General features: G+C 42.6%; 1 protein-coding gene across 2 annotated transcripts in view; it reads right to left on the reverse strand.

Annotated features, from left to right (window-relative positions):
- Positions 1 to 18,571, reverse strand: part of Setbp1 (SET binding protein 1) — a 359,262-nt gene that overhangs the window by 19,047 nt on the left and 321,644 nt on the right. For both annotated transcript variants that reach the window (XM_051163710.1, XM_051163711.1), the window contains exon 5: positions 12,203 to 12,373. In XM_051163710.1, coding sequence (XP_051019667.1) covers positions 12,203 to 12,373 — 171 coding nt within the window. The remainder of the gene's footprint in view (positions 1 to 12,202; positions 12,374 to 18,571) is intronic.

Raw genomic sequence — 18,571 nt, forward strand, 5'->3', positions numbered from 1 at the left:
CAAGTTTTAAATTATTTTTGAAATTTTATTTATTGTTTGTAATTTCACAAGAACACATGAATTTGGGTTACTCCCACCCCTACGTTCTCTTAGCATCCTCTCACTGCTGTCAAGGACCTGCCTCTGCCGTCTGGGTGCCTATCACCACACAGCTAGCATTGCTCCAGCTCCCCTTCTCCCTGTGAGTCTATTGCCCTCTGTTCATGTCTTTATTGTCCTGTTTTATGACCCATTGACTTTAACCAGAGCTTTCGAAGTGACCATGGGGTTGTAACTTTGCAGTGGAGCCTAGTGGGCTGCCTAGTGAGAACATACCTGAGGATAACTGTTCACTCTTCCCCAGTCTATCAGTAGTCAATAGTTCAGCTCCGTGAGTCCTCCCCAAGAAGACTCTCTCAATATATGGCTACTGACAGGTTCAGTCTTATGAAGAGCCAGAGCTGATGCTGAGTTCATGATTGCAATGCTTTTGGTACATGCAGAAGAAGACACTTTGTAGCTGTTACCCTTATCCCCCAGAGTTTACATTTCTTTTACAACTTCCCCTGTGACATTCCCTGAGCTTTACAGGTGATGGTATAAATGTCCTGTTTATGGCTGAGCATATAACTATCCCTTCCTCTCAGTACCTTATAGCCAGGAGTCTGCATTCATAGCTGCTCTTTGCAAGGAGAAAGAAGCTTTCTCTGATAAGGGCTGAGAGTGGCACTTGTCTGAGGATGTTAATACAGATGTTTAGAAGCCAATTTGATGCCATCTCAGTTTAGCTAAGGAACAGTCATAGTCAACTGCTGGAAACTGGTTAGGATTGGAAAGGAAAGTGGTGTTTAGGGACGGAGGACATGGTCAACTCCAGAAAACAGCCTCCACCTCGTGCCTTAAATGTATCGTCTTCCACCCACTTGCTACCAGATAAGACTTTTAGTACAAAGATGCCAGAGAACATGAGTTTCAAAACCCTAGCAGTTCCTAATTACAGCTAAGAGACTCCAGCTAAGGCTGAAATGGCCACCCCACAGCTGCCCCTCTGTTTTCATCACCGCAGAATGAGCTGTGTGTCTTGTTCTGTAGTTCGAATCGCTTCGTATTTGGGGACCAAATTTATCCTTCACCCTCATGCCCTGACATTTCTACATACTCAGACAGAAGGCAAGACTGATGCTCAAGGAGATGGAAACCGAGGTATCTGAGAAACGCTGCAAACTAGCCCTGGTGCCTCTGGACTCTCAGCTCTCTCTAACTCCTCTTCTTGTACTCAGGACTCCACTCGGATCACTAAACTAAAAGTGAGTGACTGGCCAAGTGTGGAGTGACAGTTAGGCAGGATGGAGTGACAAGGAAATTAAAGGGGACCACTAAAGGAAAGGGGCCCCCCAATCCAAAGTCTAGCTGAAGTCTCTTGCCAGCTGAGTCACAAACACAGGCACAATTAGCAACATCTGTTGTGTGTGCTGCCGCAGAGACACAATTCCTTTTCTGTACAGGCCTTTTCAACTCAGAATGTTACGATGACAGGAACCCATGCTCAGGGCTTGAGCACACATCATTTTCAGCATTTTTCTACCCCTTTCCCAGATGCTTTCTTGCACGTCACAAACAGGACCATCAACCTTTGTTTAAAATGGAAGCATTCTAAGTCCTAGTGATCTGGGGTCTCTCAGCAGCTATGACCCTATCCAATGTTCCTCACCAATTATCATATGATGACATCCACATTCCTTAGCAGTTCTTTGAAGGTATGACTTCAGAACCTCCCCTGCCCCCCACCAAATCACATACCTGAATGGCTACTGGGAAGACAAGTAATTTGACTTGCTTGAAAAAGCCACATCTACACTCATGGGCGTATCTTCTCCTGTCTCAGAGTACCTCCTTCTGCTAAATCCCGGGCTTAATTCTAGGTCAAAAATTTCCTCTTAATAGAATCCACACCTGCTCCATACTGAATTACCCTAAAACTCTTTTCTGCAGTGGAATCTAGAATCGGGCTTCGCCCGAGTTACAGCCTCTGGAAAGAATGCCCCAGCTGCCACAGGTGAAAATCTGCAGTTGTGTCAATAGTTCATGTCCATAGCAGCTGACAAGAGCTGGTAGGTAGTATCTCGGCCTTCCAGGCACTGTATTCATTTAAACTTTTACCCATCCTCTCATGACTTCAAGTCAGATAGATCTGCCCCCAATAGTGTTCAAGCTTCTTAGGAGACAGAGATGACCTTGTGTTTGATTCTGTCATTCGTAGGGTTGGGTTTACTGCAGAAGCTGTCTAACAGACTGATGATTTTGTAACAAATATTTGAATATTTATATACTTAGGGATGTGTGACCAGGGTGAGGTTGCTGTAGCAAGTGTGGCCTGGGGTAAGGATACTTGGAAGGTGAAGTAAGGATAGAATAGTCTTCTAAAGGATGGTCTGTGTTGCATATGATGAAATCATGACATGGCAAGATAAAATCATGGGAGGACATGACTTCATTTTAGATGTGTAAGGTGTCAATACATAAATATTAAATGTTGAATATGTGATTTATGAGTGTATGCATGCCAGCACGTTTGTATGTGTGGGCATACACATGCGTGGAGGCATACATTCAAGTGTGTGCACATGTCTGTGTAGGCACTGCTGCCAACCTTGGCTTCAAACTATCTGAGGGGGTTAGGTTAGCTGACTCATGAGTCCCAGGTCTCCACTTCGCCAGTGCTGTCCTTTTGCGTGAGTGCCACTATGCCTTTGGTGTTGTTGTTAAATGTGGCTATTGGTTATCTCTCTCAGTCCTTCACACTTACTCAGTTAGCACTTTACTAACAGGACCATCTCCCCAGGCACTGATGAATATTTTTATTTGTTTCTTCAGTTCTTTCTTGATACATAAGAAAAGAGATTGTTTTGCTTTCATTTTACTGATGAGGAAACTTGAGACTTGAGGTGTCGGTTAGTCTCCCTAACCTCTATAAGGAGAATGGAAAAGGGCTGTGGTATTGTATTGAGGGTTCCATAGTAATCTCTTCCTTGACTTAAAAATGCAGTTTCTACCCCACCTTATTGTGGTGACAGATGCCAGTTTCCCAATGAGGTAACGTCTCTAACCTCTCTATACTTCATTTTATAACTTATATTATGAAGTAGTGGGCAGAAGTCCTTGCTGCTCTAGTCCAACTCAGTCCGATCTGGTCTTTCCTAGGGCAAGCACCTGGAGAAGCAGGTCCTTGGGGAAAACATGCTGGATCATGGCAGCAGGAGATGGAGGGTACATAGAGAAGCCATGCATTCACTCAGTCTCACAGCCCTTACTCTACCCTCCCTCTCTCCACTCCGTCTGCCTCTATCTCTGCTTTCTTCAGCTGCCTACAGCATGCCTGGACCACTCAAGATCATTCTTAATGACCGTCATTACAGGTTCCTTCCACATTGCCTGGGGCCATCTCTGCAGCAAGGAGCTGGAAAGACTTTGCCCCTCTCTCAACAGCTGGACACACTATCCCAACTTCACAGGAACCGAGTTTCTTTTTAAAAACCTCTCCATTAATTACAGGAAACCCAAAGTGCTATGCCCCTTCTCATTAACATAGTTGCTTTCAGTTGCCACTAAATTATCTCACCACCATTAAACTAACAATCTAATTAGACTTCTGGAAATAGAAAAAGCCAGTGAACAAGGCAGGGATCACACTTTCATCTCAACACTGGTCATAAAATATTTGTGCCCCTTCCTTCTTCCCTGTATATAATCTGTCCCTGGAAGAGTCTCCTTCCCTTCTCTCTCATTTAGAAAGAAGAGCTTGAATATTTGATACGAGTATCTTAATAGAAATCACTTCACGTCTGGGAGGTTTTCCCTTCCACATTCTCTGAGTGTGGAGTCCTCATTACAATAATCACACCTGACTCCCCCTGTGTCTCATGCCTCACAGCCAAACCTCCCACTGGGCTTCAATGGAGGCGTGAACGATACTATCACTGGGAATAAGATAAAATGTATTATTATCATTACTCTATTTTTAAGAGAGTCTGACTGAGGCATGAAGTGGTTGGAGCGTTATCTGCATGATGCATTCAAAGATAAATTGAGTTTAACTTCTTCGAGATAGCGTATTTTCAAACCTGTCATTAAACCTTCCATCTTTTTTCTCAAATATCTCAGTTTTGGAGAGAAAATAATTAGCTATATTAAGCCAGACATATTTATCGAGTATCTATTATGCGCCAGCACTGCACAGGGTCTTCGTCCCATACTGTGTCAGCAAACTGCACAGTAGCATTGCACTGAGCCTCTAACTCTCTTGTTTTTATCTCCTGCATTGCAAGGCTTTGGGAGGCTCATAGACTGTCTAGTACACATTGAATGATGTGAAATCTAAATATGGAATTATAAATGTGTAGGAAAACCCATGCTGCAGCCACAGTGTAAATTAAAGTACAGCATAGGTCAAGGTGGCGTTCAGTCATTCACAGAGTGCCTAGTGATAACTTCTGAGTGAAGGAAGATATTTATGCATTGCGTTCCTCCTCCTAGTCTTCGGAAAAGCACATTTTTAAAATACTGCATAAGACTCGTCTCTGTGTGTGTGTGTGTGTGTGTGTGTGTGTGTGTGTGTGTGTGTGTGTGTTGCAGCTTGTAAGTGCATGTGGAAACAACACTAGGCATCTTTCTCTATGACTTATTGCCTTGAGACATGGGCTCACTGAACCAGAAGCTTGGCCTTTCCGCTAGGTTGCCAACCAGTGATCTCTTGAGTTCCACTTATTGCAGTTACCTAATACTGGGGTTACAGGCATGCACAGTCATGCTGGCTTTCCCCACAGTGACTAGCAGGGCACCTAAAAGGTGTCTTGTGAGATTTAAGTGTCCGTGCCCACAATCATGGGCTATGGTATTGTTGAACACGGCACAGTATATAGCTTAAGAGAGTAATGGATTAGCTTTGTTACAGAACAGATAGGTACAGAGAAGTGCAGTTTATTTCACTCAGCATTCGCAGCTACACCATGACATGAGACTGGGAGGCTGATATCCTCCTTGAACCTAGGATGAGTCAGCCAATCTCTCTCTCTTTCTCTTTCTCTCTCTTGTGTGTGTGTGTGACTCTTTGTATATGTGTCTGAAGTATGTCTCTCTGTGTGTTTGTGTCTTTCTCTGAGTCCTTTCTGCCTGTGTGTCTTTGTGTGTCTCTCTGTGTTTGTCTTATGTGTGTGTCTTTTTGAGTATGTATCTCCCCAGCCCCCATTTGTCTTTCTGTGTGCAGGAAGAGTCAGTCAGAAACAGAAGCAGTAGTATGTACTTCATTCTCCTCATTCTACCCCCAACTTTGTGGTATAGAACTATAAGAATCGCACTTTTGTGATTTTTCTCACTATGATTTGGAATGTGGCCTCACCCTAAATATGATGGAAGAAAAACAAAGCCCGTGCTTCTAGCGGGGAATCATGACTTCTCTGTCCACTAAATGACCTCCCTGAGAATTTATGTCAATATGCAGAGACAAGAAAAATTAGCCTGACTTACTCAAGTATAGATTACCTAATATGCTTATTAAATCATTATTGGGGAAGTGTAATAGAAGTTGTTTCAAATTATGCATCACTTTGAACAAATCTTATTGAAGCCTTCAGTGCATTAGCCCTAATGTCTCCCAATAACGATGCAGCTTCCCCATGAATTGGACTTCCTTCCCCACAGCAGATCAATAGTTATTGAGCAGTGTGATCACGCAGGCAGGGCCCACTAGAACACTGTGGCTGTGCCACCATCCTCCCTCCCTTCTCCTCCCTTAAGAGCTCATGATGGCTACTCCCTTTGGCATCTCCTCCACTGCCCATCCTACCAATCAATAACATTGCCATCAGCGTGTGTCTTACCCTCCATGAAACTAAAAATTTGCCTTCAATAAAACTATTGGGGAGTTTCCTTTGACATGTGCATGTCCACCTGCTCACGCACTTTGGCTGGAGAACATACACTGTCAAACTCTGATTTATAATCTTCTCTGTAATGCTTGTACATAAAATATGGTGGGAAACATTCTTACAACAGCTAAAGATCACATGTGTGAAAAAGCACTGTTTTGACTCCAAGCCAATTATTTGACTAATATTTATGAACACTGGTTTTAGTATCCAGTGTGTCTCAGAAGTCTATTTACCATGTTCAGCACAAGAATAGCATATACCTCCGGCCTTTCAAGCAATTATTAGACTCAGATTTTTTAGTGAGCATTTACTCTATGTGTTCAAGTATTAATAGACAGATGAGCATTCTGTATTTTGAAGAGAAAGGACTAGTTACTTGAGTCCTTCCAATGTCTGACTTCTTTTCCTTAGGCACATTCTTAAAATAATTTTGCATTCATTTTTATGCACACAGATCCGTGCTGCTCAGAACCTTGATCAGCAAAGCTTCTTTTACAGGGATTTGGAGAGATGCATTAAGTGGTCCTGGGGGTAGCTGGAGGGTGGTGGTGGTGGTGATTGGATATCCTCCAAATATATTGTATACATGTATGAAATAGTCACAGAATGAGAAGAGTGTTGTTAGTTTTTATTTATTTATTTGCCCTTTTTTGTTTTAAACGAAAACAGTCTGGTTCCTCAAACCATCCTGTAAAAATGATAACTTACCAGGAGACAAGTTATCAAAAAGCTGATTTCTTTACCAAGCATGAGGTACATTGCTTACAGTAAGAGGTGAAAGAAGACTCAAGTGACCCGTTTCATGCCAAGTAAGCAAGGCTACCACACAAGCATGCAATTAAACAAAACCAAACTCAGAAGCTCTTAACAGCCTGCCCTGTGCTTAGTTGGAGTTAGGGAGATCGCTCCCAGCCAATGGTGAGGTCTACCTAACCACCCTCCAAACAAGCAGAGGATCATAGCTAAGAGATAAAGCAGCCATTGACCATGAGAGAGGTGGAGGCCCAATAAAAATCAGGCCGTAGACAAGAAATCAGACTCAAATCCAACTCTATGACCTCAGGCGTATCTCTAAATCTCAGGATACATGCATCTCTCCACATATGGAATGAGGCAGAGTGTTGGACATGAGCCCACCTGTGTGTTCCCAAATCCCCCAGGTTTGTAGGAAGCCATTTGTCTGTGGAGAGTGGAATCTCATGAAGGTCTGGCTTCTAGCACCTGGGGGAGATCTCTGGCTTGTTTCCCTGAAAAAGATCTGCTTTGCAGCCTGAGACCGGAAATCAACCAAATCGGTGCAGTTCTCATGAGAGTCTCATTTTCATACTGCCAAAATGAAATGGCCTGTTCCTGCATCTTGACACAGGAGAGTTTTGGCTTAGCTCTGATTACTCAGGGTGCTAATACCCACCTGCTTTACTGACCGCTTGGCATACTTGTAAATTACCTGCTGGATGCAAGCAGAGGGGGGAAGCCCATATAAGCATGTGATCCCAACAGCACTGTCTTTCCCACTGAATGAAAGAGTGCAGGGGGATTTGTGGACCACCTGTCTTTGGCCTCTGGGAAATATCTGTGCTTGGCAAGCAAAGGTAAAAAAAAAAAAGAATAAAAAAAGCAGGCAGATTTCTTCAATCCATAAAGGGAGGTCTCAGTGCATAAGCAGTAAGCTTGAATAGCATTTTCAAGGTGAATAGTGCAGACCACATCCAAAATCTTTTGCTGTAGTCAAGTTATTCCCTCCCTGATTCCCAGTCATGGTACTACAAGCAGCTGCCTCTGCCTGGATGCCCTCCCACAGAGCTGCAACTGGTCCATCAAGGCTGTCCTCACCCTGATTTCTTTTGATGATACCGTTGATCTGCCACACCCATGCAAAACGTCTCATTCCACAGTGCATATATGAAAATCTGAAAGCTCATAATTAAATCGGAGAGAGGGTCTCATTCTGTGTCTTAAGATTTCCCCCAATGACTTGGGTGAGTGCTGTTTCCAAGACAGGCTAAGAGTTCACCCCAGGAAAATATGTTGTGTGGTTAGTTTAACCTGTGGAGTTTTATGTCTCTTCCTTTTCAAACCTGACAACATTCATGGATCAATTAAAAACTGAAAAAGAGCAAGGAAGGGAGGCAGCGCTCCCTGGACTCACTTCATGGCTGTAGCACTGCTTCTCTTGAGACATCAGCTAGTGGTTCTCTGAACTCAATTTGAGAAATGTCATTGCAAATGTTTCTGTTACTTCAGCTGGGCTCATTGTCTAAGAATGACCAGTGACTTCTGTGGAGGACTTAATAGTGCAGGCAAGGTGAGGTCCTGGCTCATAGCACACTGATAAAATGAAACGCTGAGTGTGGAATGAAGACTATTGATGAGTCTTGCTTGGCTTCTAATCATAGCATAGGCATTGTGTTTAAAAATTTACCTATAAGCTTATTTGATAGATATTGATGGCATGCGCCATCAGTACACATGCTATGAATACCGTAAAACAAAACAAAACAAAGCCACGGGCTCTATCTGTGATATGTATAGAACTTTATGACAAGGAATAACTGAAGAAGAAGAGGAAGACATTACGGAAGGGGATCTATTGGAAGATGGTAAGTGAGGCCAAAACAGTGGGTATCAAGAATGTGTGCTGCAGCTGTGATAGGCTGGGTCTTAGAGATGTAGCAAATGTAAACGGCAAGAAAAACTGGGTATATTACAGTACATCCAAGCACTTTTTCTGGCCAAAGGCATGACCTTGCCAAAGTGAGGCTGGCTCGGAACTGGTGGGAGGTAGAGCAGAAAGCAGGGAAAGGCAGATGAATAAGGGCAGGACTACAGAGATCTGAAGTTTAGGTGATGGCAAGAACTCTAAGACTATTGGAGAACTGGTTAAATCGTGAGATAGAAGGTGTGGACTCAGTAAACACAGGAGGCCATGAAACCCGGAGGTTGAGAACATGGGTTTGGGGATCCCGATTATCTGTCGGCTGCTGGGGCTATGGGCTCTTTATTTTTAGCTCCCTACTCTGAAAATAAGGTCCAATTGTTTATTTCACAGAACCCTGTGTTGGTTATCCATCTGAGACAACGAGCCTTTACACAGCATCATTCTAGGATCATTAGTTACTAAAACTTGATGAAGAACAAATAATTGTTACCACTTAGTTGCTTCTCCAAGACTAGTGTTAGACTTGCCAGATTAAACACAAAAGGCTTTGATAGCACCTCCTTCCTGAGTCTAAGTGAATCTTTCTTTCTTAGATCTCATATGTGATGGAACGCTATGGATGCTCAGTGTCTGTTAATGGCTAGCTCAAAAGAGAGCTCCTTTGTGTATTTGGTAGATCATCCCTAGAAAGGCTTTCTTAGTCTATCAGTTTATTTAATCTTCAAAAAATCCTCATAAGGACTGGAAATGCAGTTTAGTGATAAAGCACCCACTCAACATGGGTACCTGGGTCCCATCCGCAGCATCACAGAAAAGGTAAAAGGGGGGCAGAGGTACAAGGTACAGGTTATATATTCCTAATCTGCAAACCGTAAATCCCCAGACTTCCGAATTCTAAACTCTGGAGCACCAATGTGAAACTGCAAATGGAACATTCTATCCCACACTCCATGGATGTGTCTCAGCCAAAATATAGCTGCACTAAAAATAGTACACAGACTACAGAGATATTTGTTCTGGGTTATTTAGTTCTCCTTATTCACAATAGATTTTAAAAAAGGAAGCACTCTAAATGTCCTTCAGCTGATGAATGGATAGTGGAAATGTGGCACATATATACAACAGAATTATATTCAGCTATAAGGGAAGATGAAATCCTGTAATGCGCTCCCCGCCATCACCCAGTGACGGTGGGTCCACTTTCATATATTATCAAACAAAAAGCCGTGTGCCAGGTGAGGTTCAAGTTGCTCATCAAGGGCGGTCCATATGGCCCCCCAAACAATACAGAAGATTGCCATTTCTCTTGGTTGCCTGCCAGAATTGAACGGTAAGACACTCATACTTAAGACAACATATACTTTGGTCACAGGACTTGGAGATGTGAAGCTGGTACTGTGCTGGAAGTCTCTCCCATGATTGCCAGCTCTTTTAGTACTGAAAGGAGTTATGTAAGCCAGCAAGAGAAAAATGTTTTCAAGAGTCCTATCCAGTTTCAAGTCCTTTAAGCTGCAATACTGATCAGCTGAGTGAGATATGCCCCACAGTGAAGTCTTGGCACTAATTTGTTGGGAGTAATCAAGATTTGCCTTATTGGATATAAGGCTTCACTCAGTAGAAGGAATTCAAGAAGGTACTGTAAACCTCACCAAAAACCCATGGCTGGATGTAGACGAGAACCTACTGCTATCATTTGGTTAAATAGAGTCAGCCTTCGAAATACTCATGCTTACAGCCTTACTCAACTGAAGCTCTCACTCCCCTCATCAAAGAAGCTGCTTCCTGGATCGGATGGGGTCTACTGCAGTGGTCCATAACTGGCCAAAGCACAGAGGGCACATTACTGTAGAGTGTCGGTCATCCAACACCACACGAATAACATCACCCCTCTAGCCAAGGCTCAGGGAATGGCATGGAAGAGGGGGTGGAAAGATAGTAATAGCCAGAAACTGGAAGGACAGCCACAAAATATCATCTTCTGGGCTTGACAGGAATGTTGCACTCAAGATCTTTTAATAATATGGCTGCCTGCACAAGGACCAAACCAGTCAACATTCTTGCAAAGACGGGAAGGGATCGCAAGGCCTCTTCTCTAGTTGAAGAGCTGCAGGCAGAGCATGAGGAAGAGCAAAGGAGCCAGTTTTCTTCAGGGATGGATCCTTGCTACACTGCTCATGCCCAAATAGGGCAACTGTACATTCATGTACATGCATACACACAGGCATACACACACACACACACACACACACACACACATGAATGCACATGCACACACGCACACAAATACACACACAGATATATATCTGTGTATATATGCAATGCTAACTAGACTTAATAGAATATACATACAAACATGTATATGTATATATATGCAGACACACACACACATACACACACACCCTCTCTTCCTCTCTCTCTCTTGTCTCTCTTTCTCTTTCTCTTACCCCTCCCACCTTTCCTTCTTCCTCATGCTCATTTATAAACCTCATATGATATATTATTTTCCTATCATCTTATATTAAACATAAAATTGGTGCCGAAACCCAGCACATGAGTGTGAGATAAAAATAAAACAACAGTGTATGAGGCATATATGAAATGTAGATGAGTTTCATTTTAAGCTTGGGTCTTAAGTGATCTCAATAGATATATTCACTTTGTTTTTTCTGATGTATGGTTGCAGGGCCATGGACATATGCCACATTTGGCCCTTACACAGTATTCTCAAAAGAGCACCTTATAGGTTTTCTATTTGCTTTTCCCCCTCCACATTTTAACTTCTTACACATGCCATGAGAACACTCTGATTTCGACCAGGAGGCTACCTTATTCTTAGGTTCAGGGTGAAGACGGATCTGCTCCATGACAGAGCTAAAGGTTTCTTCTGAGAGTCCACGTCCTCCTTGTAACTAATGACACCACCACAAGGTGTTGGCAACATTTCACACCTACTTTAGTGGGTCCAGGGCCCAGTCACTTCACACTCAGCCATGACCTGGGATCCCAGTTGTGTTTATAGTCTTTACTAAGACTGCTGATTGACACATGAACATTTCAACTGGTGAGACTGCACCTGCCCTGCTGATCTACTGTTCCAACAGTACAAAGACGAGTTGGTGAGAAGGAATGGCAAATTAGTTTTTTATCTACTGAAAAGACTGAACATGCAAATGGCCCCCACAGTGCATTCTTAATCACTTCTGGGCACAAGCATTTCTGATTAGATACTCAACCTGCAATTGTTTTAAATTAATTGTCTACTTAATTTTTTGATAGTATGAATGAGACTTGTGCATATCAGCAGGTACTTTAGCACTGACTCACATTCTCAGATCTTGTTTCTTGCTATTTATTTACTTATTTGGTTGTTTATTTAAACTCACTAAGTAGGCGAGCATGACCTTGAGCTCCCAATCCTTGTGTCTCCACTACTTGTGCTGGGATTAAGATATTCATCACGGTGCTCAGTGTGGACTTTTATTACTTATTACATTTATTATGGGGGTGTTTGCATTGCACTTTTTAGTTTTATTTTTGACAGTTTCGCACAATGTATACAATGTGATGTCACTCACCCCTACCTCCACGACTAGAGGACATTTTAAGTGTCTGTCTTCAGTATGTGAAAAGTACTCACCTGCATCCGATGTTGCTGCAGATGCAGCGAGGAGAGATAACACAGGGGCTGAGGGGATTGCAACACTGTCCCCAGCAGTTGGCTTCTTCCTGGCCATCATGGTGGCTACTGAGCCCTCGCTCTTACTGTGTACTGCCGTCTGGTCCACTTTTAAGTGGGGACTTGGCATCCCTGAAAAACAATAAGACCAGAACCTGTTAGTTAATTGAAAGGAACAACAGGGCAAGCACCATAAAACCTGAAAGCAATCTGAGTAAATAGTGGAAATTGTTTGTCCTCCTTCTAGTTCAAAAAGAAAGACAGTTGAACAGACTGTAAGAGAAAATTTCACCATGGTTAGCTTGAGGATGAGGTTAGGACTAAGGGCTTTCTAGAATGGATGCCTACATATGAGGCCAGGCACAGATCTAATGAAGCAATATGAGGTATCAGAGATCCATCAGCCTGAGGATCCAGAAGCCCATCTTACAGAGGCTACACTGAATGCAGTGTGACTGGTAATTCACTTGATTCCAACCCTAGTGAGGCTCCCTTCTCACCTGGCTGGGAAGACAAGACTAACTGAGAAGAAAACACTGTGCAAACAAGTCCTGTAGGTTTGTGCACTTTTCATTTTAGATGCTGTAAAGATTCTTAAGTTATAAGATCAGCATGAAAAGGGAGGAGGAGACACTCCGCTCATGCGGAAGTGTGAGGCTGAGGGAAAGTCATTCTTGGAGCCGAGAAGAGAACAAGCAAAGCAATAGGTAGGGTGGAACAGGATCCACCTTAGGTGTCAACCACTGGCTGACAGGATCAAGAAATGAATACCTCTCACAGACTGAAATGAATGAAATTCCAACAAACTATATAGACTACACATATGGTATCTTCTCATATGTGGAAGTTAAAAGCGTGTCTGAATGTAGAATGGTGATGGCTATAGGCTGAGAGAGATTATGGCCGATTAGATTTGCACAGTTGACTTGGAGGGCTCTGAGTGTCCGGATTCACAAACATCATAGACCATGTGATTAGGATGCTGTAGCCCTTGATCTCTTGTGGGTGATGTTGAACCCCAGTTTTGCAGCTCTGACACTTCCAGTTACTCGACACAATTTAATGTAACTTACCATTTAAGTTCATAGTTTTAAACTTGAGTTTTCACAGTTAGCTTTCTTAATCTAAAATGCGAGGCAATGACAGAACTTTGTGAGGTCCTGGTGAGCATCTGGCGAGTGAATTAATGTTAGGCACTTGGGATAAGTTCCAGGACACACCCCATGTGTTGCAAGTCTCTGCAATTCTTGCTAATGTGTAACTGTCTATCATTATTGTTACAGATATGGAAGTAAATATAATTCATGACTTCCTCAGAAGCAATTTGAACCAGTAAGTAAAGGCTCATCTCTCTTTCCTGATATGGTTAAGGATTTGTGGGCCACTATCTATATCCCCAGCTGTAAACCACTTCTAAGCCTAGAGGGTAAAGTGTGCCTGATCCAAGTGAAAATGGCTGTCTACTGGGGCTTCCTTCATCTGTAGGCTATACGCTCGCTGCTAAGACCAACAATCATAAACTAGGTTTTCCCAGTCGTTCTTGACACTAATTTTTCCATGCCAACCAACTTGAGTGATAGCATCCCTTCATAAAGAAATGTAATCTCAATCACTATAGTGAGATCACCTTTAATCACTTAGGCTTCATGGCAATTCAGTGAGGTGTGACCATAGCTATTACTATTTTCTCAATTTTACAGCTGAAAAGAACACCCTTTTGTGGGGCTTAAGGGAAAGATGAATAAAGCCCTCCCGCTCTTAGGTAGAGCTGGATATCTCCAGTTGCCAAATGCCAAAGCCAGGACCATCGTGGTCCATTAGACCATACTAAGACTGACCACAATCCAAGCCCATCACAGCATGCTTCAGGCTGAGGACTCAGAGGTCTCACTACACATCTGGGTGATGCATCTGAAGGCACCTGAAGAGTGAATCATTTATTTTTCCCCTGCTACCCTCCTTCTACTCTTCATCCTTGTATGAGAAATCCTTGCTGAAGATGCCTCGAATAACAAAAAATTTGCACTTTTCTGAGCTTGCATTTCAAAGTATTTAGAAGGTAGAAAAAGACAGAGGCCAAATTCTATGGTAACAGCATTACAAGGTGTGTCCATCAGAACACACAGGAATGCGCAGTGTGCTCTATTAACAAAATATGCAGGCCTGTTTAAGACAGACTAAGCACAGCACGCAGTGTGGCTATAGTCACCTACAAGAACATTCATGCAAATAGTTACCAGGGATTACTCTACTGGAGGAAGGGTCAGAGGTTGGTGGGTTACAGGAAGTGGCGATTCTTTTAAGAGTTGGGATTATAGATATAAGCCACTGCTTCTAGCAGCTATTATTATTACTTTTTAATTACAAACATGTATTAACTTTATTTTTTCCATTGAAAAAACAGAGTTTTCAGGGGAAAACAAATCTAGAAATGCCTTAGAGTTCAATATTGGGGTAGCTTGTGGCTGTTAACAGGTCTGATCATATGGAAAGAGGGCAGGAAACCAAACCAAACCAAACCAAACCAAACCCTCATTATTGGTCCCCTGCAAGACCACAGCAGTACTCCTTCCAAACATGCCTTGGAATTCTAAGCTATCGGCATTTATTACATTCAATAACTGCTGCTTTGGAAAAAATCTCTGACAAGCCATTTTTGTACCTGTAGATGCCGATTAAGCAGACACCTCTCTACTTAAATTATGATGTGTTTGGGGAATGGAGGCAGTAAACAGGATTAGTAGATGAATATTTAGGCCTCACTCGGGAATAAGCTGATTTCCAGTCATTTCAGTTGTACCCATTTTCATGCAAATGTTTACAATCTAAATTAGTCTCTGTCTGCATCATCTCGTTAGAGTTGGCCTGATCATACCTCTGCTGGGTCTACTTTGCCACTCAACTGTTTATGTTACAGACAATGTTAAAAGCAATAAAATGACACTGAGAACACTGTCATCTGGATCATCACTGTTTAGCTTCTGCAAAAACCCTAGACAATTTAGGAATTGTCAAGTTTTGAAATCGTATTGAAGAAAAAGAAAAGGAAACTAGCCTGAGCATTTTCCTCAGTCATTTTTGCATGCAAAGGGATGATGGACATCCAGAAATAGCACATATGGCCAAGACTATAAGACAAACTTTACACAAAGGCTCTCACTCTGAGAGCAGAGGTCTGGAGAGCATGGGACGGGGTGGGGGTGGGGGGAGCTGCCCCTTGGGAAATGACATTGTGCAGGTGGCAGAACTGAGAGTTTGCTTCCTTTCAATCTAGTGGCAGCAGATGGTCCATGAGGGGCATTTGGAGAGTTTCTTCCCAGTCTTCTCTGTGCATTGGAACAGGAGTTTTCTGAGGCAGGAAATAGATAAAAAAAAAGAACCAGAGTCTTGCACACACTGGGCCATTGAAAGCACCCCTGTTTACATGGGAGCCATAGGCAGTCTGTACAGAGAATTGGTAGATGAGCTCTGATGTTTCCTGCACTCTATCACAAAGCGGAGCGCCCTGATTCTTGAATATTTAGAGTCCAGCAGGTTTCTCAAGGAAGAAATAACGGCACTAATAACTCTGGTAATCTAACATCTGCTCATAATTAAAAGACAGAATTGAGAGAAAATTTAAAAGTTACTTCTATGGCAATATATCACAGTAACCTGTTAACCTCTATTGATAAATTTTTTAAACCTCTTTGTAACTCTACTAGAGCCTATCAAGGGACAGTCACTCATTTTCAAAGGTAATTTCTCAGACCACTTATCCCCTCAAACCTCTACCTGTGCACCGTGTTTGCATCAGGGACTTGATTTATAGATTCTCCTCCTGAGATGCAGAAGCTGACTTCCTGTTGCCTTGGTTACTTGGAACTCAGTTCAAGGTTAAACTACTCCCAATCAAAAACACTGGCAGGCGCTGAATCCAGTGGCCAGGTTATTGACTGCCCCGGGATGCAGAAAGGTCAGGGACCAAAGCACTGTTTACTGCCTTACGGGTGAGTCAATAGCTTCAATATTTTGATTCTCTTCCTTCTGAAGGAGAAGTAGACGCTCAATTACCTCTTTCCTGGGTTATTCAAGGTCACAAGGGTCATGCTAGAAAGCAGGGTCGATGGTGGGTGATTTTCTCAGGGTCCCTTTAATGAGCTTCGTGACCTTGGCAAGTAAAATCAACCTACTCTTAAGTAATTTGTACGTTGCTTTAAAGTTCGCAAAGCTAGTTACCTCTCATTTCTCCCTTTTTTTTATGGGGATAAGGGAGTAATGACAAACAAATACCCTTAGTGGGGTGGCTACTGTTCACCCCTCTTCTCTAGTAGATGAGCAAACAGAGATTTCAAGATAAGTCATATGACTGGCCTAAAACCACCCTGATGGCAGATGTGGCACAATCTGCATACTTCAACTCACTGTTGGGTCCTCCACATGGCTTCCTTGAAATAAGGAGCTGACAGCTCATCACTGACGGATCCTGCAGATCTTACCTTGGTACTTCCACTGCAGAGAATAGTGTATCTGCCAGACAGAACTTGACTCAATGTAGCCTTAGCCAAGTAGCTTAATTAATTTTCGAATTCTAAAAATTTCAAATGCAGGTGCTACCTGCAGCTGATGTCTAGGCTGGCATGGTGGGGCAAAGTAATGCTACTGGGATGTGTGGTCCTTTCCTTCACCTCCCTGATCTCTACTTACTCTGCAGAATGCAGAGTTTGGTATGAATGGGGAATTAAAACCCACTGAGCAGGTAAGTAGCTTTTAATTGTGCAAAGGCTTTTTGACATGCAGCGCGCTATTAGTGGGTGGTAGGAGGCACATGGTGAGCAAGTCAGTTGACAAATGAGGAAACAGAGGCACAGAGAACTAGATGACTTATATGTGCTCATAGGTCATGCATGTGAGTGAAGTTATGCTAAAATCCGTGTTTCAATTCAGACCTCTGTTCATTCTTCAATATTCTGACTTTTGGGTTTTAAACCTTTAACAATCACCCACTTTCCGATTTACCAGTTGTCAATTAAATCCTACTATTTCTCTCTTATGTAGTTTAAAGACGGACTTTACTCATGGCCAAAAAGGAAATCCATGTCACAGAAGAAACTGATGCAGTTATAGAAAGCCTTGTGAACTATGAAATCATATTTTTGAGTGTGTCAAATCCAGTACACTCTATTTCATTTATTTAACTATGCTTTATGGTTTTTGTTGTGTGTGTATGTATAATGTGTGTGTGTGTGCGTGTGTGTGTGTGTGTGTGTGGGTGTGCACGCACATGCTGTAGCACACATGAAGATATTAGAGAACACCTTTATGGAAGCCGATGTTCACTTTCCATTTTTGCATGGTCTCTGGTGATCAAACTCAAGATGTGAGGCATGTATGTCATGAGCCATTTCTGTAACCCCAAAGTATTATTTTTATTGCATAATGTTCATCATTAACTCACAAGTACTTAATAAATATCCATCCTACCAGCAATATGGTACTGGTCAAAATGAACTTCCCATTTCCTAAAGGAGTTATGCTCTGCTGATTTCTGTAGGGCAAAGGGTGCCTTTACTTTTTATTAGGGCAGGGACCAAAGGGCTTATGGATATTAGCCATCAGGAAGCCGCAGTCTCTACTATTCACATGACATCAACAGAAAGAGGTGTCACATCAGATGGATATAGCTTTATGGATTCTGACTTTTGTAAAGAGAGAACCTTTGGAAATTAGCAAAAGGCATGGCCCACTGAATACAGATGCCTTGGGGCCTCGGGTATTGAAAGCAGGAACAGAAGCTGGCGTTCAGGCAAAGACACAAAGTAACTTGTTCATCAGGCATTGCCTTGTCATCGCTAATTTTGTGTCAATGAGTTTTACTTCATTTTACGACCTAAAGAGATAAAACTCAGGCAGGGCCACTCTTAAGCATAAATGTTTCAACAGGCCTAGAGTCAATAATTATGAAGCAAGCAATTACTACAGAAGTAAGCACCAGAACTGGGACCTTGTGGTCTCCGTTTTTCAGTGTAGCATAGCCATGGAGAATGAAATAAGATGAAACGAACTGGCAAACAAACAAACCGAAACAAAACAAAACTGATAAGCCCAGCAAGAGAGGAGACCTGTGGAGTCTATCCTGAATCAGAAACTCAGAAGCTCTCTCTCCGTGGGTGCTGAGAGGCTGCACTGGCACTCTGTGTACTAATATCCCACACTCTGCCCGCCTGCCTGTGCCAGATACCATTAGATCCCTCAGACTTCAACTCTCTCTGAATGAAAACACTTCTTAACTCAAAGATCTCAATCTTAAAATGTAGGTTGGATTTAGTAACTGGAAGTGGAGAGACACTT

The sequence above is a fragment of the Acomys russatus genome, chromosome 20 (assembly GCF_903995435.1).
Source record: "Acomys russatus chromosome 20, mAcoRus1.1, whole genome shotgun sequence".
Taxonomy (NCBI): Eukaryota; Metazoa; Chordata; class Mammalia; order Rodentia; family Muridae; genus Acomys; species Acomys russatus.